This window comes from Leucoraja erinacea, chromosome 31, assembly GCF_028641065.1.
Source record: "Leucoraja erinacea ecotype New England chromosome 31, Leri_hhj_1, whole genome shotgun sequence".
Classification (NCBI taxonomy): domain Eukaryota; kingdom Metazoa; phylum Chordata; class Chondrichthyes; order Rajiformes; family Rajidae; genus Leucoraja; species Leucoraja erinaceus.
The window spans coordinates 19,023,272-19,047,475 of record NC_073407.1 but is presented as its reverse complement, the minus strand read 5'-3'; the positions used below and the strand labels follow the sequence as shown (position 1 = coordinate 19,047,475).

The window sequence follows — 24,204 nt, the reverse complement described above, 5'->3', positions numbered from 1 at the left end:
CCTTGACACCACGTTTCTTCCCACCTGGCCTTGGGTTAAACTAGTTAATATTTACCCCTTTTACTCGGTTCTAGCGGATAATTGCCAATAACAGACAGCATTATCCCCCCCCCAATGATTCATTATATCGAGGATTTATTTTACTAACAGGATCACCTGTGTCCTCAAGCTTCACTTCTGTTCCTGCAATAATATATTACATTAAAACAATTGCAGTTTTAAAGGATCAATAATGTGTCTCCAAAATATTTTTTTCGAAACAGGCTCAAGGCAAAGCTAAAGGCTAGTCATACAATCGAAGACAAATTATTTTTTAAGGTAAGTACTAAAAGATCATTTTAGGGGAAAAAATGCAGACTAGATATCTAAGCTTTAAGATCATTTGGTTATTATATAGGGCCTATCAACTATGTTCACTGATCATACATCTATAAATAAAACTCACCTGTTTCCCAGCTGAATGCCACTGAGTGCTGTGGTTCCATCTCTACTCACAAACAACCTTAGATTACTGTCTGAAAATGAATTGTAGAAAACATTAACATGTTGCAGAAAAGAAACTTAAAAGCACCATTAAAAAAAACTGCTAATGTTATTGATGATAATTCTCATTTTCAGATTAGAGTTTAGCATATCAGAAGCCACAGTGGATTATGATCTTAGTTTAGTTTAGAGATACAGCATGGAATCAGGCCTTCCGGCCCATCCAGTCCATGTCGACCGACGGCTACCCGCCCACACCTGCTCCAGTGCTCTGCAGTGATTGCTGAATTTCACGTAACCACAGCAACCACTTATGTAGAACTTTTCAAAAATAACAAGGAAAGAAATCATTAATTGCTGTATGATCAAATTTGTTGAGAAATAGGAAAATACTGTTCTCCCTCAAATAGGGCTTTTTGACATATGCCTGATCCTGTTGAACGCGGCAACTGAACCTTGAATTAAAAGTTAATTCAATTAAATACTATATCTACTAAATTAAACCTTTGTCAAAAGGCATTTTTCTATAAAATTATAAACACACTTCATTGCTGAAAAAGGAGAGAACCAGGGAACAATAGAAAGAAAGAAAAACACAACGTTAAAAAAGTTTAAGTCAAAAGTTCTTGAACGTTAAAAATTTGTAATTCAATATTTTAATCAAAGTATAAGGTTTTTTCAAAAACTTTATTTCAAATAGCTTAGATCACTTGCTCTTCACAGTGCGTTTACAGAATGTTTAGAAAATGTTTGCAAATTTTATTGGGAGCTTTATAGGAATGAGTGAAAAAGTTTCCACGCAGGGAGCTTTGATGATGCTATTCATCAAAGCATGATTGAAGAAGATTATGGTAATTTTCAAAAAGGGTTTGAACAAATATATAAAATGTAAAAGGTACACAGAAATGCTGGAGAAACTCAGCGGATGCAACAGCATCTATGGAGCGAAGGAAACGGGCAACGTTTCGGGCCGAAAACCTTCTTCAGACATAAAATGTAAAATACTGTAGATCAGAAAAAAGAAACAAAAAGCAGGGTCACATAACTAATTAGATATCTCTGACAGGCAGCTGTATACTCTGCCCCATGGCTCTAACACACGTTTTATCACTGGCACTAAGAATCCTGAGAATGCTGTTTTTTTTACTTTAAAAATATTGTGCTAAGAAGCATGGATGAAAGGTCAGCTTGTCTCGAACTTGTCTAGGTCAAACAATTGCTGTTTTATCAAACTTAGGAAAATAGGCAAGTGTTCTTATTTATTTTTTTTTAAAACATAAACATGGATACAGTTCCAACCATTTTATTTCCTTTACTATAATTGGTCTCTGCTAATATTTAAAAATCAAATAAAAAATACACAGAATATATTTTCCATTGCGTAGCAAACAGGTTAAAACTGATAGTTTAGTCTTTACTCCCTCAAACAAATATGTCAGTTGCCTTATTTGCATTACTGCCGCACTGAAGTTCCATTTGACTCGAGCAGTGTTTCAGCAGGTACATTCAGTTTGGTTTTCCAGATTATGGACTGCAATCTCTGAAGAAATGGAAACATTTTGGTCCTCCTTTGTTTCTAAACAAATTAACATCACTTGTCATGTCATATTATTCATATTTGTACAGGACACCCCTGTGTCAATAACAATGGAATATTATAAAGGAGTGAAATTAAATTGCACCAGAGTGCACTATGATAAAAATCACCCAGATTTCACTGAAATTAAATATATGGTATTTGAACTGAGCATACAAGGTTCAAGATGAAATACTCGGCAGCAAAATTATAGATTTTGTCTTCTAAACACAATCTTCTGACTTGAAACATGGTTAAAGATCTAAATGTTTATAGATCCGTCACTGCTGTAGTCGTGTCAGGAAAAATGTGTTTGCCAATTAAGAACATCATGATTGAATCAAATTGGTCTTCATTAATTTTTACTGGAGAATTTGTTCATTCAAAATGGCAACAGTAGATGTTGCAAAAACCTGAACTTCTAATCAACTGCATTCATGTTCGTGAGTACCACATCACCAGAAAATGGCTAGTTTCAAAACCAGTAAAACAGTGAAGATACTTGTGATCACCATGGTGATGTTTATGATCATTTGTTTCCTTCACTTTGAAAGTTAGCATTCTGTACTAAGAAATTATATATTTTTAGCAGCCTGCAATCCAAATGTTAAAGAAGTGGGGTAAGATAAGAGACAATAATCATCATTTTCTAAAAATTCTAGCAAAATTGTGACAAGGATTTACAGAGCGGCAAATGTTGTACTACTGTTTAGTCAGGATATACTAGGAAATCATCTCCTGTATGTCAGAACATCTAATCCATTTAGGGATGAAATTAATAAAATTTCGAGAGACTATTCAGGAATTGTCAGTAAAGATTTGGAAAGAAAAACTTGTGTTTTCACAGCATGAAAATAAAATCAATTGCGTAGCGTTGGTATGTATGGAGTATCTTTCTCAAATGTTGTCTGAATTGAAAAGAAAATATAAAATAAAACAAGAATGTGCAATTAGTTCTAACCCCAGAGAGATGTAATGAACTCTTTGAAGTAATGAACAATTCTGCTTGTGTTGTAATTTTTTCAAGATGATTTACTAGTGTGGTCCTGTTGAGAATAAGAAGTTAGCATAAAGGAAAATGAAAATCTCTGGATAGAGTAAAGGAAACAGTAGTAAAATAACTTTCTCAAGATTGGGGAACATGAGTGGTTGAGTGCCAGGAAATTCTGGGTAAGGTGGCCAGAGATAGTACGAGTACATTGACAAGTTTTTGAAGCAGGTGTTAAGTGTTCATGCATATAGGTTTGCAATTGATGTGTTGGTTTAGGGATGGGGAAAAATGTTCAACATCAACTGAAGGGTCACAAAATCTGTGAAATATTTGGAAAGGACAAGCAGTGTAAGATTGTTACCATTGATTGGCACATTGATATACGTGACACACTCTGAATGAAATAATCAAACTTTTGAAATATAGGATGCCTGTTTGACCATTATAGAAATATAGAAAATAGATGCAGGAGTAGGCCACTTCGGCCCTTCGAGCCTGCACCGCCATTCAATATGATCATGGCTGATCATCCAACTCAGTATCCTGTACCTGCCTTCTCTCCATACCCCCTAATCCCTTTAGCCACAAGGGCCACATCTAACTCCCTCTTAAATATAGCCAATGAATTAGCCTCAACTACTTTCTGTGGCAGAGAATTCCAGAGTTTCACCACTCTCTGTGTGAAAAATGTTTTCCTCATCTCGGTCCTAAAAGATTTCCCCTTTATCCTTAAACTGTGACCCCTTGTTCTGGACTTCCCCAACATCGGGAACAATCTTCCTGCATCTAGCCTGTCCAACCCCTTAAGAATTTTGTAAGTTTCTATAAGATCCCCCCTCAATCTTCTAAATTCTAGCGAGTACAAACCGAGTCTATCCAGTCTTTCTTCATATGAAAGTCCTGACATCCCAGGAATCAGTCTGGTGAACCTTCTCTGTACTCCCTCTATGGCAAGAATGTCCTTCCTCAGATTAGGAGACCAAAACTGTACGCAATACTCCAGGTGTGGTCTCACCAAGACCCTGTACAACTGCAGTAGAACCTCCCTGCTCCTATACTCAAATCCTTTTGCTATGAATGCTAACATACCATTCGCCTTCTTCACTGCCTGCTGCACCTGCATGCCTACTTTTAATGACTGGTGTACCATGACACCCAGGTCTCGTTGCATCTCCCCCTTTCCTAATCGGCCACCATTCAGATAATAGTCTACTTTCCTGTTTTTGCCACCAAAGTGGATAACCTCACATTTATCCACATTATACTGCATCTGCCATGCATTTGCCCACTCACCCAGCCTATCCAAGTCACCTTGCAGCCTCCTAGCATCCTCCACACAGCTAATACTGCCCCCCAGCTTCGTGTCATCCGCAAATTTGGAGATGTTGCATTCAATTCCCTCGTCCAAATCATTAATATATATCGTAAATAGCTGGGGTCCCAGCACTGAGCCTTGCGGTACCCCACTAGTCACTGCCTTCCATTGTGAAAAGGACCCGTTTACTTCTACTCTTTGCTTCCCGTCTGCCAGCCAGTTCTCTATCCACATCAATACTGAACCCCCAATACCGTGTGCTTTAAGTTTGTATACTAATCTCTTATGTGGGACCTTGTCGAAAGCCTTCTGAAAGTCCAGATATAACACATCCACTGGTTCTCCCTTATCCACTCTACTAGTTACATCCTCGAAAAATTCTATAAGACTCGTCAGACATGATTTACCTTTCATAAATCCATGCTGACTTTGTCCAATGATTTCACCACTTTCCAAATGTGCTGCTATCCCATCTTTAATAACTGATTCTAGCAGTTTCCACATTACCGACATTAGACTAACTGGTCTGTAATTCCCAGTTTTCTCTCTCCCTCCCTTTTTAAAAAGTGGGGTTACACTAGCTACCCTCCAATCCTCAGGAACTACTCCAGAATCTAAAGAGTTTTGAAAAATTATCACTAATGCATCCACTATTTCTGGAGCTACTTCCTTAAGTACTCTGGGATTCAGCCTATCTGGCCCTGGGGATTTATCGGCCTTTAATCCATTCAATTTACCTAACACCACTTCCCGGCTAACCTGGATTTCACTCAGTTCCTCCATCTCATTTGACCCCGGTCCCCTGCTATTTCCGGCAGATTATTTATGTCTTCCTTAGTGAAGACAGAACCAAAGTAGTTATTCAATTGGTCTGCCATGTCCTTGTTGCCCATGATCAATTCACCTGTTTCTGACTACATTTGTTTTAACTCATCTTTTTCGCTTCACATATCTATAAAAGCTTTTGCAGTCCGTTTTTATGTTCCCTGCCAGTTTTCTTTCATAATCTATTTTCCCTTTCCTAATTAAGCCTTTTGTCCTCCTCTGCTGGACTCTGAATTTCTCCCAGTCCTCTGGTAGGCTGCTTTTTCTGGCTAATTTGTACGCTTCATCTTTTGTTTTGATACTATCCCTGATTTCCCTTGTTATCCACGGATGCACTACCTTCCCCGATTTATTTTTTGCCAAACTGGGATGAACAATTGTTGTAGTTCATCCATGCAGTCTTTAAATGCCTTCCATTGCATATCCACCGTCAACTCATTAAGAATCAATTGCCAGTCTATCTTGGCCCATTCACGTCTCATACCCTCAAAGTTACCTTTCTTTAAGTTCATGACCCTTGTTTCTGAATTAACAATGTCACTCTCCATCCTATTGAAGAATTCAACCATATTATGGTCACTCTTGCCCAAGGGGCCACGCACAACAAGACTGCTAACTAACCCTTCCTCATTACTCAATACCCAATCGAGAATAGCCTGCTCTCTCGTTGGTTCTTCTACATGTTGGTTTAGAAAACTATCCTGCATACATTCCAAGAAAACCTCTTCCTCAGCACCCTTGCCAATTTGATTCACCAAATCTATATGTAGATTGAAGTCACCCATTATAACTGTTTTACCTTTGTTGCACACATTTTTAATTTCCTGTTTGATGCCATCCCCAACTCCGCTACTACTGTCAGGTGGCCTGTACACAACTCCCACTAGTTGTAATCTACCCATAGCGATTCCACATCCTCCAAGCTAATGTCCTTCCTTTCTATTGCGTTAATCTGCTCTCTAACCAGCAACGCTACCCCACCTCCTTTCCCTTTCTGTCTATCCTTCCTGAATATTGAATACCCCTGGATGTTCAGCTCCCAGCCTTGGTCACCCTGGAGCCATGTCTCCGTGATCCCAACTATATCATAGTCATTAATAGCCATCTGCACATTCAACTCATCCACCTATACACAAAGCCTTCAGGCTTGTTTTTACAACACTCTTACCCCTTATACAATCATGTTGAAAAGTGGCCCTTTTTGATTTTTGCCCTGGATTTGTCTTTTACTTTTCACCTTGCTACCTATTGCTTCTACCCTCATTTTACACCCCTCTGTCTCTCCGCTCACACATTTAAGAAACCCTTTCCCTTTAACTCCATACTCAACTATGTCATTTGACACCCCACCCCCCTTATTCCGTTTAAAACCACCCGTCTAGCAGTGGCAAACCTGCCTGCCAGAATACTGGTCCCCCACCTGTTAAGATGCAATCCGTCCTGAACTTATACCTGAACTTTTTAATTACACATTCAATTAAACAATTAGTTGCAGCACCCCTCATCCTTCCCTTTTAATGTTGAAAATGCTTTCTCCTTCCAAGTTTCTTTTCCAATTCCTTATGAAAGTTATTACTGAATCAAATCCATTCTTTTGGTAGCACATTTCAGATTATAACATCTATACAATCTATTCAGTTTGCCTTTAATTCTTTTGGGATTCACTAAGATATTAGAGATTGCTGATGTTTGGTGTGTTACATGTCGACTGGAACCATACAATCATTTAAAAGTGACTGGATTCATATTTAAAAAGGAAATGTAAAAGACTACAAGGATGACATTTAACTAACAAGCTAAGATGTAATGAACTCGTGGATATAATGAGTAATTCTGCTGTCAGTAATTTCTTCAAGATGATTTACTTGCGTGGCCTTATTGAGAATAAAAGAATATAAAATTTGGCAACTGTTGAATCTGCATATTTCCACAATCGTCTCATCAAAGGACCACACATCATTGTGGTCACCCTCAGCAGAAGCCAAGGCACATGACCATTATTGTGCCAGGCTCTCCGCAGTTGCATTAGTCATGCTGTTGAGCATAAATTGAGCAGATCAACAGAGACATTTAAATAGAATTTTGCATTTCTAATGAACTTAGTCATATCAGTCTCATACTAAAAGTAAGCAACAAAAAAGTAGCCTTCTAGAAAGGAGGCAGTTTCTAAATTGATTATTATTTTAATGTCCGACTGCTATTATGGCTGCTAACAAATAGCTACTTAGATGAGGTAGATACAGCAAGATATTGCAAAAGCTGAAATTCTGCAGACACGCATACATGCACATGCACCCCTCAGCCCTACGAGTTCCTCCAGTTTTTTTTTTTTGTGCGAGACATTTACTTGTGGTGACATTTACTTGACGAGGCACTGAGAATGGTATCCCAGAATTAGGCGAGGATGAAATAAGCAAGAAAAAGTGGGGCGTTTACCTTCAAGATTACTGACATCTGTGAAGTCTTGACTCTGTACGATTTTTTCAACAATGTCATCTGCATCAATTCTAGTGTCATCAACCCAAGTGGGCTGATTTTCCACTGTTTCCTTTTTCCGCCTTAGGGAGAGAGAATACATTAAAAATATATCTACATGCTCGAAAGTTATCAGAATAATCAGAGTTGAGGAGCCTGCCATATAAACGTTGGCATATTTCTTATCTCCCTTGAAAGCATTGACCTCAACAATCCATGCATAACACTTCGTTTAAGCAAATCACTGAAAGTCAGTCCAGTGGATGCCCAACAAGTGCACTAGTGCTTTTTTCCAGGGGCATCTATATGATCAGGAGCATAAACTATGATTTCCCTATGCAGCAGTTGGCCACAAGGTCAATTGCAGTATCCACATAACTGCCTCAGGAGAGGTTATGTGTAGGAAGGAACTGCAGATGCTGTTTTAAACTGAAGATAAACACAAAAAGCTGGAGTAACTTAGTGGGACAGGTTTCATCTCTGGAGAGAAGGAATGGGTGACATTTTAGGGCAAGACTGAAGAAGGGTCTCGACCCGAAACGTCACCCATTCCTTCTCTCCAGAGATGCTGCCTGCCCCGCTGAGTTACTCCAGCTTTTTGTGTCTATCTTCAGCAGAGGCTTGCTGGTTCAGTGCAAAAACAAATCCAATACCTTCATGATCAGTTTAGCCTAATACCAAACCAAGCATTTCCCAGTAAGCTATTAAGACAACTGAAGTTAGAGTTTCTATGGCCTTTTCCCCATCCCAGATCAGAATTCATATTATTATTTTATTCCCATTGATTGCAAAATATTTTGTGGCTCACTCAAAAATAAAGTTAGTCAAAGGTAAGTAAGTGCACTTATGAAGCATTGTTTTATAAATCCATGATTGAAAAAAACAATGCTGATGACCTCCTTACTATTTATTTCCACATTTTTGAACAATTTTTGCAAGTCTTATATAATAGTTTGGATAAAGATTCAAGTACTTTCTTCTCTGCTCATACTCATATCATAGCAATTACTGTATCTTGGAGAAGGGTGCAAATTTGTTATCAATTAGTAATAGATTGTGTGGAGGCACAGTTGATCATTAATAAGACGTGCAGATTCCACAAATTCATTCTACGGAGGACTTTTGCAGTCGAGAGAGACAAGTTTGATTCGATCAATATGGGTTAGATTTCAACCCAGCTTGTTGAAATGAAAAATCAACTTGCCTCCCTTCTCTGCAAGGACGGGTTTCTGCAGATTTTTATATAGGTGACATAGCACCTGAAACCAGACCTTTTCTCGTCGGGTTTCCGTTGTCGTTGGGGCCGCAACGAGGAGCTCTGGTGGTCAGTGGATGGGACAGGACCTGCTGCTGCTGCTGCCGCTGAGTCAAATTAGGCAGGCAAAATTGAGCAAACGGCGAATCTTGTTGATCCAACCATGCCCCGCGCGGCTATTGATTGAAACCATCTTTTGGTTAAAATAAAATGAATCATCAAGTGGGAGAAAAAATGTAATAGAATGGCACTGCTTTAGTTGAAGGAATATGTGATCCTAATGAAACAACTTGAGTGGAGTAGAGTGCCCTTAAGACCGAATCAATAAACCCACATTTAGTCAGTTAGAAAATCCAATATGAAGAAATTGCCATATAGCCGAATGTTGCAAAATATGAATATATTAGCAGATAAGAAAATATTGAATGGTATAAAAACCCATTTAGAGATTGTTTACATGAACACAAGACTTCAGACAAACATTTTCTGATCTGGGACAAACACATATCTAAGACTGTACAGTGTGGAGTTTGAAAAATGTAATAAGGACAGAATGGATTACAGATCATAACATTAACATTCTTCAAATCAAACTGTACGTATAATGTTCCGTGGTCTCACCTTCTATGGGTCCTGCTATCAGGATGTGCACTATCCAGAGATAGGGAACTACCTCTTTTAAAGAGAACAGCTGTGTACCTGGATGGCCTGTCAGGTGGGAGTGCTGGCCTTGGGGGCCGTGGTGGTTTCTCCACTTTGTGTTCCTTTTCTCCTTCTGTGCTCTCAACTGGTATGCTGAGCCCTCCAGAGGCACTGCTGCTACTGGATGTGTTCCTCCTGTGAGTTAGGTCTGAGAGACTGGAGGACCGGGAGTGCTCTGTGCTGTAACCTAAATTTTCAAATAATATTGAATTTCCAATCAAAAATTTCAGATACAAATCTGAATCTAACATTGAACACTGTTCTTGTAGTATAATATTATATACATTGTAATTAACTATATTGGTTTTATATTATTAGGCAGTACCTGATGCTCCCAGGTATTTCTTGATATCATTCAAAATGAAAAGAAATGGCTAAAGGCCTCCTCCTGTGGTGATGAGGATCTCAGGAGGAAGAAATGATGGTTGAAAATGCGTATAAATCCTTATACCTTGTAATTAGAACAGAGACAAGTACTTTTCTGCAGCACAAGATAAAACCCCTTGGCCCACAAGATCCACGCAGAACATGATGCCAAGATACACTAATTTTATTTGCCTGCACACAATACCACTATGCCTACACCACTATCCTTGGCAGCACGTTCCAGGTATCCACCTCCCTCTGTGTAAAAAAAGTTGCCCCGTATATCTCCTTTAAGTTCTGTCCTCTAATCTTTGCAATTCCACCCTGGGAAGGTTCAGACTGTCCACCCTATTTATGTCCCATAATTTGATATACTTCTATCAGGTCTTCCCTCAACCTCTGGCATTCCAGAGAAAACAATCCAAGTCAGTCCAACCTCGCTCTTTATAATTCCTACAGAGTTGATTAAAAATAAATATGTTTTTCTCCTGCGAGGAGTTGATAGAGCAATAACTGCCAGCCTTATTAGAAATTCATGATGCAATGCCCAAATCCCTAGACTTGGCTGGCCAAATCTACCGACTCCACCGGTTACGTACAGATGACCTGTTCTAGATTACACCCAGATCATAACAGTTTCACCCTTCTGCTGACTTTAATGCTCCAACATGATAGGGGATGGGCAGATTGAGCTCATTATCCAAGCATATATATATAGTTTAAAACTCTAATCTGGTATTAACCAACACAAATCTCAAATAGACACCAAGCAACTGCTCAGGGGAATGGAAATTGTTTCTTTAAAATAAAACTGATGCAATAACACAAAAGATGACGAGTCAGGATCTACATAGGACATGGAAAGGTTATACCATAAAAATAAATTAAAAGAAAAAAAAAAGAGGAATCAATCATTAACTCTAGTATACCCATCTGCAAAATAAGTCAGCATTATTTTAAAGATTAATAATGAAGGTCACTGCAGTAAAACCTTTGAAGAATTCACTGCAGCAAATGCCTTCTATTTACTTCACCATATGTGTCTTCATCTGGTCATCCTTTATAATTTGAACTCGCTGACTTAATTAAATTAATTGTTTTAGCCGCACAATGAGCAAAATGCATTCCTTTTAGAATAGGATTTTATGAATCAGTATCAGCCCCACTACCATCAAGGCCTATATTGCAGGTGCCGTTGGTGGATAAAGGATACAATTCACCTTTGGAATCTGAATCTATTGAAATTTCTGATGTTTTAAATATGGGAGCAACCAATGCCTTTGTATTGCACGAACGTCAAATAATGAGTTTCTCCCCCCTTTGGTTCCTTCCTTATGCAATATTGATAAAAAAAACAAATCTCTTATATTGAATAATACCTCTGTAAGGATAATACATTTGGAGGAGGCAAGAATTCCTCCAAATCCCAAGACAAAACTGAGTGTTTGTTCCATTCCTAGTCACATACGGTTGGGCCTTTATTAACTGGCCCAGTTATTTGCTCAAATCAAAATCATGACTTTATGCCCATTAGTCATCTTTCTACATTGATTGCACTGCTCAGCAACACAACACTTTCTTTACCGTTATGAATATATCTTTTAACATTCCTATGCACTGAACTGGGAGGCCAGTTAAGGAAAAAATATTCAAAATAAACTGAACCCCATACCACTGTCATCAGGTCTGCATTGAGCTACTCAACATCCAGATTCAATTCTTTTGAAAATGTTCTTCAAGCGGAACTGTACAACCCACAAGGTATGGCACAATAGAAGACAGAGACTGAAAATAGAGGAAACTATTTACCTGACACTTTAGAATGTTGACTGGCATAACTGGAATTCCGGGAATGACCAGTTTGAAATACTTCGTCTGGGCTGGGTGGGGTCTGATCAGCATCTTCAGTCAAGCCTGGTAAAAATGGAAAAATCCCCATATGCACAATTTAAATAAAATTCAAGGCAAAGGCAAAAGGTAATGTAATGGAACCAAAAAAATGAAGAATTAAGAAAAAAAAACAAGTATTTCTTTGCTTGGCTGACTGTTGAGGATATACTGAGCTGGGTAGAAGCGTCCATGTAAACCAGCAGAAAGGAATGAAGCATAAACTGCTTTACTGGAGTTGATAATCGTCACAATCATCCGCTACTTAAATATTCAATGCATACAATAAATCAAATGTTACAATACACATTATATAATCTTGGTGTTCAAAATAATCTCAGTTTGTGCACTTTTAACAAGGTATTGGGGAAAGATATACATTCTATCAAATCTGGCACTGTATTTCAGGTATTGGATAAAAAGATGCTGGAAATCTGTAAAACAGTAGAAAATGTTGGAAACACTGCAGGTCAGGCAGCACCTGTGGAAAGAGAACCTTCACCTGCAAATGTCACTTCTGTTTCTCCTTTCATAGGTTGTTCCTCACATCCTGAACATTTGCAGAATTTTTGCTTTTATTTCAGAGTTGAGAGGAGGTGTCTTTATGCATTGAATTCTTTTAATCTAAAATTATTTGCCTGAAAGGGTTGGTGAAACTAAATTCCATAGTAAGTTTCAAAAGGAATGGTTTAAATAACTGAAAAATGCATAACATTTCTCGGCTACAGGGAAAGAGCGGGGAAATGGTACTAAATGCAGAAAATGCTAGAAAAACTCAAATCAGGCAACATCTGTGGAAAGAGAGAGAGAGAGTTAAAGTTTAAGGTCCAAGATCCTTTGTCAGAACATTTCAGAGTTTCAGTTCTATGCTGCCAGACCTGCTGAGTATTTCTAGCAGTTTTTGGTTTTATTTCAGATTTCTAGCATCTGCATTAAAAAAAAACTTAATTCACAGGGAAATGGGACCACTGTTAAGTGAGCAAAGAACTCTCATAGAAAGGTTAGGGAACTACCTATAATGTAAAACTTGCTGATCAACATATTCAGCAGATCTAGCAACAAATTACAACTCGTCTGAGTCTTACTTTAACAAGAAATCTAAATTCCCTCATAATATTTAAGAGTTCTTTGTCAAATAGTTGAAATAGAAATCCACCAATTATTAATGATTTGTGGAATCAGGTTTCATCAACCCACTCACATAGTGAATTTTGGATCATAACATCAGTATATTGGTAAAAACTTGAAGAACAATAAGTTTCCATAAAGATATTAGCACATTGTTTAGAATCTGTGTGAAGTCTTACATCAGCACTCGGTTTACGGAGGCAGATAGCTCAATCAACAACAGTAAAAGGGAACAGCACTCAGTCTGTAAAACAACCGATCGTAAAATCAAGGGAAATTAAAATCTACCAGCTCAGAAAAATGTCAAGCCTTTAGATTAATGTCCAATGCTTTATACAAACTCCCAGTTCTGACCATTTAGTGTTACAACAATCTCAAATGTCAGACTAAATTAAAGCTGGATAGTGCAAATGCTAACATTTCACTGTAACCTACAGGCAAACAGGACTAAGTAATAACAATCTCTGTCCTGATTAATCAAACGGGTTTGGTGTACAAGATCATTGTTAATATTTTCAATTAGTATCATTATTTTGTTAAGACTACCCTCATATTGTAACAAATACCATTTATAGCCACCTTCTCAGCAGTTCTTCGCGGCAAGAAAGTTGTACTGAATGGGCTCTACATATTTTTAAGTTTGCCTTTCATACAATTGGAGTTTCTTTTACCTGAGTTGAGTGGAGGCCGAGGTTTTGGCTGCCTGACTGAATTCAAGCCCCCAGAGGCAACATTATTGCCTGTGGTCCCATCTCCTTTACAGTCCAGCTGCAAGGAGCTATCTTGGCCTGGAATCGAGATGGACTTGGCAGTACATGCGGGCCTGTAGAATGCAACAGAAGATTTTTTTTTTTAGCAATGTTTAGACACTTCACATTAAAATAAATGCAACAATGCTCAACAGGTTTGACATCATCCACAGTAAAGCTGCTATTGATTAGCATGGGATTAACCATCCTTAAACATGCTGAACTTCCAGCATCAGTGTAATTACTTCCAAGGCAATCAATAAACAATCTTATTAGTTCAAGATCTCAATTTTTGGAAGAGAACCTTAATTTTCATAGGGGCACACTGCAACATTCCAACTCAATATTTAATTCTCTCTTCAGATAATTTGCCCTTTTTCTTCCTGTATCGGAACTGACCATTACTGTCCATCATCATTTTGGCAGTTTTTATTTTGCTCTTTGTATAGCCTGGCTGCCCGAGTATGTCCCACAACCTTGCAATTAGATATACAAAGAAAATCTAATCCCACCCACTACTCTGCTGCATTAATTTGTTTGGGCTCGTGCTATCAGAGATATTCCTTCTGTTCTACACATCCCTCCACCAAGTTTCCCTGTCACGGATAGCCAACTTGTTTTCCCTTTCCAGTTCTAATAACATGTCTTGGACCCAAAATCTTAACCGTTTTTCTTTCCACATGTGCGTCGGCCTGAACTGCAGAGTATTTTCAGCACTTTCTGTTTTGATTCTAAAGTGCAATCCAGGCTAGTTCCACCTCTCTGCAATCTTTTTTCCTTTGCGAATGTATCCAATTTTATCGAGTATATCAGGGAATGTATTCAGGGCCCTTTTTATGTCGTTAAAAAAAGCTTATTTCACACCATCTCTGGATCTTTTGCCAAATAGTCCAAATTTACCCAGGAAACACCAGCAGTTCTACGCAAACTACTGAGATTTAAACAAATTGGCAGTAAATATGAGGTCTACTTCCAAACCTGGAAGTTGTGAACTTCCTGACAGATTCCAGTAATAAATTCTGCCGTACAGTCTGAGCCCAATGAGTGTGGATTAATTTGATATCAGAGGGGTGGATGTAGGCAAAGGTCCCATTTAATTAAATCCCTTCTTAATGTCCCTTCAGATAAAGGAATTAGAATAAAGAGAAATTATCTAAATAGTTAGACATAGACATTGGACATAGAACAGGGCATCACAGTGGCAGAGTTGCTGCCTTAGTGCACCAGAGACCCCAGTTTCATCCTGACTGTGGCGGAGTACACTTGATTGGTCAAATGGCCTAATTCTGCTCCTATCAATTATGAACATAAATTTTATATACTTCTATCAGGTCTCCCCTCAACCTCTGACATTCCAGAGCAAAAATAGGAATGAATTAAAAAAAAAACTTTTATTAAAATCTCATTGGCGTTAGGAAGCCATACTAAGTTTTCTCCCCCCCTGCATCAATGATCCTAACAACCTTCTTCAATTGCAGTGATCATACTAGTTGAGTAACGGGATTGTGAGATCTGAAGCAGGATCCCAACCCAAAACGTCACTTTTCCATGTTCTCCACAGATGCTGCCCGACTCACTAAATTACTCCAGCACTTTGTGCTCTCTTGGGTAATGTGGTTGTTGTGGAACACAATACACAGGACAGAAATTAGCAGAGGGCAGCACAGAGCAAATGAGAAAACATATGCAGAGTCAAACTCAACAACAGTGAAACAAAATGGAGAGATCCAACTGATGAAGATTCCTCTTTAATTGCCTTGGAAACTACAGTAAATTATCCCCAACATCAGATTGGAATCTGTTGAATTAACTAATTACATGACAAAACAATGTTTTGTAAAGTGCTGTGCAGATAAAAAACAGCAAGGTTGAAAAGGTTGGCTTGGACAAATGGGTGTTTGTGAACTCGCAGCTTTCTGCCACAGCTGTGTGCTCCAACCATTACGATTACACTGCAAGCTTTGGCTCTGATAGGAAAATAATCTTTAACGTTAGAAGCCTGAGGATCCAAGTCCCATTTCAAGGAACTGAGCATAATCTCTGATGATTTAAATCAGCTGTGCGAGACCACCATCTCTTCCCACAAAATATGCATTGAAGTAAACAAATTCTTGAAGCTAACATTAAAATTATATTAAGATAAATGTTAAAATATGTTATGAACATGAAAAGTTTAGAATGAGAGAAAAGGACAGCAAGTAACACCTAATGGAGACATGCAAGGCTTGTAAGTCAGAGACCTATACCTAAATAGTATGTCAAACTATGAGGAAATAAAAGATGAAGTTCTCTGCAACAACTTGCAGCATTTCACTTTCACCCATCCTTCTTTGTCTTGTGGATTATTATTTGGGTATAAGGTTTGTTGGAGATGGGCAACCTTCCCAATACTTGTTCATAAAAACATTGTTTATGCTGGCTCAACACAGGCCAACAATAGTCTTGATCTCATCCAATTATTCCACACAGATTTTATCAAAGACACGGCTTTTATATACTTTTGGACATAGTAACATACCAAATTGTATCTTTCACTGCTAATCATTAGGAACCTCATGTTCATGTTTAAAAATGTGCAGTTTGAAGGGAGCAATCACAAAGACAGAAGCAAGATTTTACACAATGCTGAAAATTAGTTTTTCCATCCTGCCGTAGTTGATATTTTGGACTTTTCAGAAGTATTTTTGGAATCTATTTTGAAACATCTTTTGGGATAAATTGGAGCTCTCAAAAACCGTTCTTTTTAAGAAAACACATATTTTCTGTGGTTGCAAAGTAACCCTAAAAGTTAACAATTTTTGATTTTTTAATAAAGCTGAACAATCAATTTAATGTGAAATAAACTGAAAATTAAAAACCAAAATAATGATATTGTCAATAAACCTTTATATTTTTTATTTAAGAGTTTTGGCAAATGTTTGTACTATATCCAGTGCCACAAAACTCGTGCCTGTTGCTACGGTTGTTACTATCATAAAGGGCAATTGTTTCAGTTTTGACTGCTGATCAGAAAGATCAGAATTTTATGAATTTTAAATGAGATGACAACACTCATTTTCATTTGAATCCTCAAATTCAAATTTAACCCTATGGTCACTTATCCATTTTCTCCAGAGATGCTGCCTGGCCCGTTGAGTTACTCCAGCATTTTGTGTCTATCTCAACCCTGTGGATCCTGCGCATTTCCAGCATGATTTGGAGGGAGCATGATTTAGTACACCAAAATGAAAAAAAAGAGAAATAACCTTGACCTTCTGGATTTGGAGATAATATTTATTGGCTTTTGGCTCACTGCATGATGAAGATTAGATATCCTCTCTCATTACTTCATCATCCAATTACATTTCATGCATTGATTCTTTTTGAAATGTAGAAAAAAAAACAGCAAAGCAAGAGTTCAAAATATAATAAAAATTCCCTAGAGGAGAGAAAAGAGAAAATTGGAGGTAGCAGCAAGAGAAAAACGCTATTCCATCAATAGCGTTTTCCCCACCCCTTCATGAACAAAGGAGGAGTGGAGTGGGCAGGGAGAGATTGAAATATTCCCCATCTCAAACCTTGAACCAAATAATGTCCAGGAAGGAAGGAAACTATGGGATTACGGCTATTTAACAATGTACTCTCAGAATTTAATTTGAGGATTTCAACATGTACTTTTTAGTAGGATCTTCAGAATTAATCTATGTGCCTTTAATATCAAATGTTAATTGATAATGAATGGTGATTTAGAACAATATTTAAGACAATTCTAGTCATCGAATGAATTAATTAATTTACAATTTCCATTCCCCAATAAGATTTTTGCGAAATAATGTGAAATTTAACGATGATTGTAATTTTGAAAAGCAAGTGGTTGCTGTGTTCAACCAGTATATGTTATGTGTAGTACCACATATTTATTCCAACTATGTTTATCTCACTTTATCACTGTTCCCGGTTGTCACTACGTCAACAAGACACTTACTCAAGCGTATTTTTAGTATGCAGTTCATTATCTGGACAATTGGGGTATATGTATCTGAAAAATGTCACCCGACCCATGGTTTGGCTGTCATTCAGCTATTGTTCAATATATTGAATGCACTTAGAACGAGAGTAGGGTCAGGAATTCATCCATCACAATAGCTGCATTAACAGATCACTTGATTCTTTACGTAATCTGTTGACAAAAACCCGAGCATGAAATGTTTCCACTCGCCAATTGATCACTTTTTCATTCCATCACCTTTAGATGGAAGCCTCCTTTACATCTTTTCACTGTCAGAGTGGATCCAGTTTTTAAAAGTGATTGTAAAGTTAGTTTGATGGGAACTTCCTTGAACAGGATATTTTGCAAGGAATAGTGATTTAATGCTACTACTGTCATGAAATCTTCTTACGTCCATTCTCCCTCACATTGCCTACAAACAAACTTTCACTAGTTTGTCTGCTTATGTTTTTTAGTTTAGAGTTACGGCGTGGAAACAGGCCCTTCGGCCCACCAAGTCCACACCGATCATCGATCACCTATTCACACTAGTTCCGTTATCCACTTTCACATCTACTCCCAACACCCTACGGGCAATTTACAGAGGTCAAACAACCTACACACCTGTATGTTTTTGGGATGTGGGAGGACACAGTACCCAGAAGAAACATTTATTATTGGAAACGCTAATCCAGGGATTGGCAGCCTCGCCAACAGTCTGTCTGGTTTCTTGTCATGTTTTTGTTACTTTTTGATCTGTTTTGAAAGTTTTTTTTTTTTTTTAAATGTGGGGGAGGTGGGTCGGGTGAAACTTTTTTCCCCAATCTCTTACCCTGCCGGAGATGCAATTACCTTCCGGCTTGTATCTCCGATCGCTCTGCGGCCTAACATCTTGGAGCTGGAGTTTTTGCTCGGGACTGACTTTGAACCCCACCCCGGTGCGTGGAGTTACCGTCAGAGCCAATCCCTTGCCTGGGATCGCTCAGACTCCGGCCTATTCATTGATCCAAAGGAATCCTTGAAAAAGTAGTCTATTTGAGAACATCCCAATCTTACAGAGACAGACAACCGAGGCTTTCTAGAGACTATAGAATTCACAACCCCACTAAAATTAGCACAAATTAGATGCTCCATTCACCAATTTGCTTGTATACATTTCTACCAACTCTTGCGCCCAACTCTACCTTTCAAACAATTGCATCACAAACTGCAGGTAATGCCAATTGAGAATCCTATTTTAGCCATTTTGTTAAAAAGGTTTCTATTTGGAGGCAAGTGATTAAACACTCAAATTAAACCAGTTTTCAATGTGTGCTTTTTATTTCAGTTTCCATTAATGTTTGGAAAGTTTTTTTTTTTTTTTTTAACAAAGACTCATAACATTATTTAATTATATTATTAGTAACTGTTTCATTTTGTATATTAGAGGACAGATGACCTAGATTCTCATTTTCAATCTTTGTCTCTCATAACATCTAGCGCCTGGATTTGTGGGTGCGAGGACGGCCAAAGTGCATATAGATTCCCATTCCTTCTCTCCAGAGTTCCTGCCTGTCCCACTGAGTTACTCAAGCATTTTGCAATAGCACCTGCAAATAGATTTCTACTGCTCTCCCATCAACTGCTGATTCATAGTTATTGCAAACAAGAAGAATGAGCCATAGACCTAGGTCTCCGTGGACTGTTACTCTGCTGGTAACCCTGCATCCATAAATGTTTCTAGAGAACATTAGATCAAGTCAAATAGGCATTTGAGATATGGCAGTAAATTAATTGCTCTTAAAATATAATATTTGGAAAAACCTGCTTTCTTTTATTGTATGAACCCAGCCACATCTGTGCAGAATTCATGAATTAAGGTGGGCATTAAAACACTCACGTTTTGAAGCATGGATCTCCTGACAATAGTTGCATACCTATGGTGACCTGCAAAACAAAACAGATAGTGTAAAAAACATGATAAGACATCTGCTAAAATAATTATCACCTGTAGCCCTGAGAATAGCAACTGATTAAAGGATTAAGCAGCAATCTGCGCATCAGGAGGATGAAGGGTGATCTAATAGAGGTGTATAAAATCATGAGGGCAATAGATTGTGTAAATGCAGAGTATTTTAACCAGGACATCTACACCTCCCGCTGCCTTAGCAGGGCAAAGAAGATCATCAAAGACAGCTCCCATCCCGCGTTTGGACTGTTCGACCTGCTGCCCTCTGGAAGGCGCTATAGGTGCATCAAATCCAGGACAAACAGACTCAGGAATAGTTGCTTTCCGAGAATTATATCTACTATAAATTCAAATTCACACATGCACTGACTACACCGCCCAACACGGACTTCCATCTGTATATATGTATATATGTATGTAGCGCCGCAGAATTTGTGCACCTATTCCCCCCCCCCCCCCCCCCATCTCCCTTCTGTTTTTGTTTTTTTTTTTTCTTGTTTTTTGTGCTAAATTGTATGTATGCACTGAGTACGAGCAGCTTTCAGTTTCACTGTACATGTATAGTGACAATAAATGGCATATCTATATCTATCTATCTAAAGGGGAATCAAGAACCAGTGGACATAGGTTTAAGGTAAGGGGGGGAAAGATTTAATAGGAACATGATGGGCAACTTTTTTTTTTACACAAAGTGTGGGGGATATATGGAACGAGCTGCCAGAGGAGGTGGTTGTGGGTATTATCACGTTTAAAACAATTTTGATAGGTACATGGATAGGATAGGTTTAGAAGGATATGGGTCAAATGCAGGCAGGTGGGGCGTGTAGATGGGGCATGTTGGTTGGCATGGTTAAGTTGAGCCGAAGGGCCTGTTTCCAGCCCATATGACTTAATTGCTCTAGTAATTTAATTCGGAATCAAATAATCTCAAAGAGAAATACTAGAAGTCATCAAAAACTCTAGTCCTATAATTACTTCCAGTTTAATAATATATATTGAAAGTGCGTTGAACTGTGCTGGACCAAACATGTATTTCTCCTGGGATGGTCACAGTCACATCTTATATTTTGTTGCAGGGCTGGCAGTGCCCTGCTGGCTGTACTGTTGTGGCTGCTAAGTAAGACAAAGCAGTCAGCAACGCCTAAACCAAATGAAGGCCACAGACCACCCTGATGGCTTACTGAAGGCTTGTGCTGCCTGGCCTTTCTAATGTTTCCAAATGTGTAGGTATATTTAGGTACAACAGATTAATATTTAAATAATGATAGAAATTTAAAAAAATAATGAAATTAAAACTCAGAACTGCATTCAACTTTACAAATGTGTTTTAATTATCTTTAAAGCTTTAATGAGGTATTATAAAACACTTTTGGAGAAGATTAGTGATCCTACTCATGAGTGTGTTATGCCACATGTTCCAGCTGTGGCAGTCATAAAGCTGTAGGAATAGTTATTAAATCTGGTCATTCAGCCCAGTGTGTTATAATAATAATAATAATAACTTTATTTGTTAAGCACCTTAAAAACAACCAAAGCTGACCAAAGTGCTGTACAGAAAAAAGAAAACAAGCAAGATATCATAAAACAGGCAGAACAACAGAACATACAACTAACACGAGGCGCATAAATTACATACAAAAATCCAAACAATAAATTAAAAAACATAAAACACGAGTACGAACAACGCAGCAAAACCAAGCAAATAAAGTTAATAAACAATTCAACACCTCACTGGTCTACAAAGGCCATGGAGAATAGATATGTCTTATGGAGCGCTGAGTGTTATCACGTCCCGATGTGCAAGTGCAGAAATCCAGAACACAATCGCACATACACTGCAGCTAACTGGTGTTCCTCAATGGAATTGCATGCTACCCAGTTCCTTCAACCCTATTATGTATTGGAAGCTGGGGGGGTAATTTGCTTCCACTTTGTTAGTGGTGTGGTGATCTATTGATGACCACAGTGCAATATTCTGCAGTCTAGAGTCCAGACCGCAATCCGCCTGCTATCAAGGCACAGGGAGTATAGGTACCTGAAATGCAACATGTTAGTATGCTGGTACAACTCGTAGGCAGTTGGATCACAAAGGAATGGAATTCATGCTGCAATAGTGGGGGGCTTTTATATGACAATATCTGATAACATGGCACTGTTCTGGTCTCCTTGCCTAAGAATGCATCACGTTAGATAAATGCAATTGAGATTTACTCTATTTATTCCCTGCCTTTCAAGGAATGCATGCATGAAAAATGTTACACAAGTACCATTCCCTTTTTTAGAAGAATGAGAGGTGACCACATTGAAACATACAAGATTCTCAGGCAGTGACAAGGTAAATGCTAAGCAACCATTTCCTCTAACTGTGGTCCAGAGCTAGGGTCTTTAGTCTCCGGATCAGAAACTAAAGGGATTTGTTTTTCACCAACTCAGCAAGTTGCAAATGTTTGGGTATCCATAGTTCCTGAAGTATAGAATTTCAATGGTAATATTTAAGGCCAGGATTGAAGCCAAGATCACGCAGGGAATCACAAGGGTGTGACACCAGATAGAAAATTGGGCAAGGCATAAAACCTGCCTTGATTTTATAAGAAACTGAATAATTTTGAACATTCACCCAGGAGCTAAGACTTTGTTTTAAACATGTCATTGCTTTTTCAACTTTAAACATCATTGTTCTCCATCAGCAATTATACCTTAAGGATGGAGTTGTCCTGCCGAGTATTCTTCGTGTCATAACCCTCTAGTAAACAGCAGCGTGCAGTGGAGCCTGAACCTGCAAACTCCGCTAGATTGAGATCAGCAAACCCAAGCTGGGAGATGGAAATAAAAAACAAAGATTAACATAGTTATCCTGACCAGTACTTGTGAACAACAAAACCCATTGAAACCAAAAGTAATTTATCTTCATGTTTTTAAATCATAACTATAAGATGTTCTCACTTTTTCTAAAACACTGTGTTGACTATAACCATTACTGGAAACAGTCTAACACACAATAGGTTAATTGTTATTCAGATTTAAGTCCTTAATCCTAAACTTCATATTTCCATTCTACAATAAAAATAAGGTTCCACGGGCAGGAAAACTGCCTGAGCAGATAGATGACTCTACAAACAGGCAGGATTTTTCCAGGAAGTACTGTAAAACAATGTTTATGCAGTAATGATCAACCAGCAAAATGCACTGTACATGCCGATTTGGTCAAGCAACAGCAAAAACTATTCTATTATCACTCTTAACAGTTAAATCAAATATAAACTAAAAACATAGGTGTACATTTGACTTGAAAATTCAGACCTTAAAGCTGTATTTCTCTGTAAACTACTAGATCAGGTCAAATCCAAAATTCAGACTCTTGTTGATAAATGGGGGGGGAAAAATGACAGGAATTTAAAAGACTTAAGAAGGAGGTTTATTTACAATGGGATTTAAAACAAAAAAAAGTACAGTATTGTCCATCAGTAAACAAACTGCAAATTCTATTTTGCAGATATGGCAGTGTCCCGCGTGGCATTATTGTAATTCAAACTACGAACTACACAAATCTCCAAAGAGTCAAGTGGATTCTTAATGAGTTTCTAACAAGAGGATTGCCTTATCAGCATGGTGCACAAATACTTCCTCAGGCTGGGGAAACTTAAAAAGTCTCTTGTCATTCAAGAAATATGAGAGATTTATGTTAGAAAACCTATTAAGCAAATGCCAGGAAAGGTTGCATTGTTCCTGAAGGCAAAAATATGCTGAAATTATTAAATGCACAAGTATCCATTGGAGCTTGATCCATTTGTAGTTGAAATGTCAGGCAAGCTCATTTCTGGAGATGGAGGGAAAGAAATTGAAAAGTCCAGCAGTGCTTCTGATTGTTTCAGCTTTAATGTGCTGCAAACATAATGTAATTAACAGAAGGCACCAAATACAAGGAGGAATGAGGTGGGGAAATGGAGGGGGGGAAATAATGTGCTTTAAAACCGACTGGTGGTAGGGCAAAGATAGGCAAAATGATTGAGAAAAAGATATAATTTATCTTAAAAGAATCATTTTCATATTAATTCACCAGGGCAAAAAAAAAAAAAAAAAAGCCCTTGTTCACAGAAAAAATACAGATATAAAACAGAAGGAAAACCAGTGTTGTCTGTACCAAAAATAATCCATATTTATATAGTTTTTCAGCTATATGTATATAAAAAAAACACCTTTCACTGTCCAGATTTTTCGTGGGCAAGCTGTCATTTAAATTCACTGTATTGTACTAGATCCGAAACCCAAGGTCAATAAAACAAAGGAGGCAAATCTATCACAAATTATCAGAGTCTAAGCATACAATTCCTCATTTAGTTTCCTGCTTTAGTGCACTAACACATTTATTGACCCTACCAATTCTAAGATCAAGATATCAAATGCAGTGAATTTCTTAGTATGCAGTATCTGGCAGAAGGAAAATTCCTTGAATCATTTAGCAGCATGAAGCAGTCAACGTTCTGTACTGATGACCCTGGACACCAGAGCAGGAAGTCCAGCAGAAAATAGATGAATA

The 24,204-nt window shown here is 38.0% G+C and overlaps 1 protein-coding gene across 3 annotated transcripts in view; it reads right to left on the bottom strand.

Moving 5' to 3' along the window:
- LOC129712033 (early estrogen-induced gene 1 protein-like) overlaps positions 1-24,204 on the bottom strand; it is an 85,277-nt gene that overhangs the window by 9,161 nt on the left and 51,912 nt on the right. For 2 of the 3 annotated variants that reach the window (XM_055660170.1, XM_055660173.1), the window contains exons 4-10: positions 22,364-22,480; positions 19,599-19,645; positions 13,675-13,826; positions 11,798-11,902; positions 9,542-9,809; positions 7,627-7,748; positions 446-515 (exon numbers count right to left, since the gene is read on the bottom strand). In XM_055660170.1, coding sequence (XP_055516145.1) covers positions 446-515; positions 7,627-7,748; positions 9,542-9,809; positions 11,798-11,902; positions 13,675-13,826; positions 19,599-19,645; positions 22,364-22,480 — 881 coding nt within the window. The remainder of the gene's footprint in view (positions 1-445; positions 516-7,626; positions 7,749-9,541; positions 9,810-11,797; positions 11,903-13,674; positions 13,827-19,598; positions 19,646-22,363; positions 22,481-24,204) is intronic. The other variant, XM_055660171.1, reaches the window with a different exon arrangement.